At 56.8% G+C, this 3952-nt stretch overlaps 1 protein-coding gene across 5 annotated transcripts in view; it reads left to right on the top strand.

Annotated features, from left to right (window-relative positions):
• LOC113205897 (choline/ethanolamine kinase) overlaps nucleotides 1–3952 on the top strand; it is a 35997-nt gene that overhangs the window by 21711 nt on the left and 10334 nt on the right. Inside the window, exon 1 of one of the 5 annotated variants that reach the window (XM_026421688.2) lies at nucleotides 2850–3084. The exons of the other annotated variants lie outside the window; for them this stretch is intronic. Within the exon in view, the coding sequence (XP_026277473.1) occupies nucleotides 3067–3084 (18 nt within the window). The 5' untranslated portion in view covers nucleotides 2850–3066. Of the gene's footprint in view, nucleotides 1–2849; nucleotides 3085–3952 lie in introns of those variants that run through there. 5 annotated transcript variants of the gene reach the window in all.

The raw sequence follows: 3952 nt of genomic DNA, 5'->3' as shown, positions 1-3952 counted from the left end.
TCTCTCTCTCTCTCTCTCTCTCTCTCTCATCTTTATCCTCTCCTATACGGTAGGTGCAAGAGCACCACAGTGCCGCGCGTCCACTGGGATCCATCTAGTGAAGTACAGATTCATATACAGTGTAATTAGAATTACAAAACGCAATAACATTCCCTTCCACACACAACATGCGCTCGCCGAGGCGCGCACTGCGCGCTCGCGCGCTCACACACACCGAGGCAAGATCCAAGAAGTAGTAGCCACGTCTGGTTTGGGTGCTGGCTCGCTGTGGGATTCCGCTCACGGGTCTTCTCCGGTCGCTGGTATGGTTCCACTCCGCCCCGGAGCCAGCACACAGCCACAGCCCGCCCGTTCTCGTCTCTCTACTCGTCGACGAGCTGGTCGACCTTCAATACTGTCGTCTCGTCTCGTCTCGTCTCGTCCCGTTCCGCCCGGACAGGCCTCACCTCACCTCGCAGTGCTAGCGCAACACAACAGCCCAGGGTGGTGGTCTACGTCGTGGATTTCTGTCGTTGTTTGTAGTCATTTTTTGTTCGGTCCATGGATTTTCTTTTTATTTGGAAGAGGCAAGGGGCAGAGGGGGGGGGGACACTCGCGGTAGGCCTGACCGGGACCCCCTCCCGAGGGCAGTCAGGCCCCGGGCGTTTGGCGCGAGTCTCCTTACCCACGGGTGTCCGGGTCCGGGTCGTCGCTGTGTCCCAAACAAATAAATAAGTTAAAACAACAGCAAAAGATGTAAAGACACAGGACAGGAGTTGCGTCGGAGACCAGTGTCCAGCAGCTGCTCGGCTCCACCACCTCGTCCACAGGGAGGGGTTTTTTGTACGCAGTTTGTATACCCCAGTCGTCCACCCGGGCAAACCATGAACAATAATGGACACATTTTACCCTCATTTATTCCTAAAAATACATATCAAAAAAATTATGCTGTCGTCCAAAGCAACGATACTGCTATATGCACCAAAACGAAAAATAAAAAGTGTATATATGTATAAATTCACAGAAGTGATGTTTACAGTGTCATTTTGTTTTCAGCAAGGAAGCAGAGAGCAGAGGGGGCTATATGTACTGGTCCTCCGGGGAAAGGGAGGCTGTGAGAGGCGTGGAAGGGGGGGGGGAGAAGGGTGAACGCCCCCGCTCAGTCGCCGCGGCTGCTCCGAGCAGGTTACCAACTCGAACACGGCGGCAGAGTGGCGGGGACGAGGGCGAAGGTGGCGTTGGATGTCGAGAAAGAACGCTGAAAGTAATGTTGTCGTTTGCAGACGTCCCCTGAGTCTACTCCATTCAGCAAAAGGGAGGAAGAGAAGTGGAGGGGGGTCGCCACCCCCACCCCCCGTTCATAATGTATGCGCGGACACGGCGCGCAGCGGCACTCTCCCTGACCTACGTGCTCGGGAGAGGCAATCGTGGACTAGCGTGACAACGGGGAGCTATCGAGGAAGGCGACGAGGAGGAGAGGGGACGTGAAGACTGCGATGACAGCGACGGTCGCGCAGGTACCCGCGACTCCCCCGACCAGCTCTGTTCTGAGGTCACCGATGACGCGGTCGTGCGACCGGCGGGTGCGAGGTGCCCGGTGGGGACAGGTCACGGGGTCGCCGATGACACCGGGGTGGTTCGCGTGCCCCAACCAGACCCGATAGGGCTCCGATGACGCTCGGCTCGCGTTCAGGTCACGGCTTTACGACGGTCGTGACGTCGTTTGCTCTGGCGTGAGGTGGTGGCTGGTCGCGGCCTCTGGGAAACCCGCTAGATCCCCGTTCCCCCCGAGGTTCCCGCCTCTCCCCCACCCTCTCTCCCGCACACAAGGTATTCCCGGGGATGGTGGTCAGGAGGACGCGCCCCCGCGTGAGCAGCACGACGACGGGACGCTCAGGGCGGCGAGGTGCGGCCACAACCTCACCGACCTTCCGCCACGTGTGTCTCGTGGGTCGCGTCCGCTCACTCGCTCGGCGTCGGTAATGAAGGACTGCCGTCCCCGGGGGGCGGGGGTCGGGGCGGGCCCGGGTAGGCAGCGGCGGAGCACGGCTGCGCGCGCGTTGCCTACTGGCCGGGCGCTCCGGGCCGGCCGGGGCTGGGCGGTGGAGGCAAGGGTTGCCCCGCGCGGTCCTCACCCCGCACTCGTGTGCGTGTGAGTGTGTGAGTGAGTGTGGCACGTGCTCGCGCCTCGCGCCGCGCTGTCTGTGACGTCGCCATTCACCGGCCGATAAGGGAATGTCGTGTGGCGGGGGGAGGGGAGGGAGAGGGCGGGGGGATGACCACGAGCAGCAGAGGCGCGCGGTGGCCGGGCGTGGCGCGACTCTAGCCCGCCACCGTGCTGGGCTGGGCCGGTGGGCTCGCGGGTAAGAAACTGGGTCGGCGCCGGCGCAGGTCCAGACCGCAGCACGGAGGGAGGGGTGGAGGGGGTGGAAGGAAGAGAGCTGAGTCGCACCTCCACGATGTTGATGTTGTCGTGTCTCGTACCGCCGTGTGCGCCAGGCACTCCACTCGTCTGCGTATCGGTCGCCAAACACACACACACACACACACACACACAGTACTTGAGACGGTGGTCCTGGCCGGGGTGGCGCTGGCGGTGCAGGAAAGAGTTATTTACGGAATGTCAGGTCGCCGGCCGCTAGCCAATCAGCGCGCCCGGCGGGACCGGAGCCCGGCGTCGTCCCCCGCCCCGCCCCGCGGGCCGCGAGTGCGAGGGGAGCTCGCGGGGGCGGGCGGCGCCCTGGCCGCGGGGGCCGTCCGGACGCGGCCGCGCGCCCGCCGCGGAGGCAGCCCGCAGCCCGCCTCGAGCCGAGCGGAGCGGACCCTCCCGGCCCTCCCGGCGCTCCCGTCCTCCCGTCCCGGCGGCCCGGCTGCCCGGCCGTGCCGTGACGTGTGGCATTCTGGTTCGAACCGTCGTGCTGTTCGGACGTGTCGTTGTGTGTGCGTCCTGCGAGTGCGCTTCCCGAACATATTTCACTTTACCCGTGCGCGGTTGGTTTTTTGTTGGCAGTGTTTACTGAAGACAAGTGGTGCTCCTTATTTGATCCATACCTTGGCGTGTCTCCGCATTTTTGTTCCCCCGGAACCATGGGTATCAAAGACAATGTGAGTTTGAAAAAATTTCCGTTCATCGGAATTTATTTTTGATGAATTTCGGAGTTTCTGTTGGGAAGTCAGTCAGTGAAATGTTATCGCCGATGACGAGTTCATTCAACAAAGTCTTTCATTGGTCCGTTGACGTGGTTAGGTTAGGGAATATGACTTATTATTTTCCTATTGTTTCGTCAGTATTGACCTTTCTCAATTTTGTTTAGAATTTTTCTTTGAATATACAAATTGTGCAGGTTTGGATTTTTAATGTCAGGAAACTTTTAGTGCCTGAACTATTGTATATTTATTGGTCAAGTGTTCCCATTTCTCTCAATAGTTAAATAATTTAACTACCCAATTTTAAAATGGCTCTTCTCTTTAATTCTGCTGATTTTAATTTACTATATATATTCATCCCGGTACATTTTGCACAAGGCTTTTGCTCTTGATGAGTTCTGCTTGGGGCACTTTCTCTCTCAGTAACTTTCCAGCCATTGGTGTTGTCTCCTATTGAATGACATCTGCTTCTAATATTTTGATTTGATTTTAATATCAGTATCATTACAACACCATTGAATAATTTAAATAAATTCATGGGGGTTATTCAGTTCAGTTCAGTAATTCTTCTTCTAAAGTAAAAAATAAATAAAATAGAGCGTCATTTTTCAGAGTGATAATGAGCACAACAGGATGTGCTGGTTAACACTTGGGTGCAACATGTTAACAGTTGTCACTACCATCAACTCTCCCCCCTCCATCCATACGATTCCCCCCCCCCCTAAAAAAAGATGTTAATTTGCTATCCAATAGTTACTCACGGTTACTGCCATATGTGTTTGTATCTCGGGTTTGTATTGTGTGTACGGCTGCTCGTCACCCCCCC

Source organism: Frankliniella occidentalis, unplaced genomic scaffold (assembly GCF_000697945.3).
Source record: "Frankliniella occidentalis isolate FOCC.00 unplaced genomic scaffold, Focc_3.1 Scaffold88, whole genome shotgun sequence".
Taxonomy (NCBI): Eukaryota; Metazoa; Arthropoda; class Insecta; order Thysanoptera; family Thripidae; genus Frankliniella; species Frankliniella occidentalis.
This window is presented reverse-complemented; position numbering and strand designations above follow the sequence as displayed.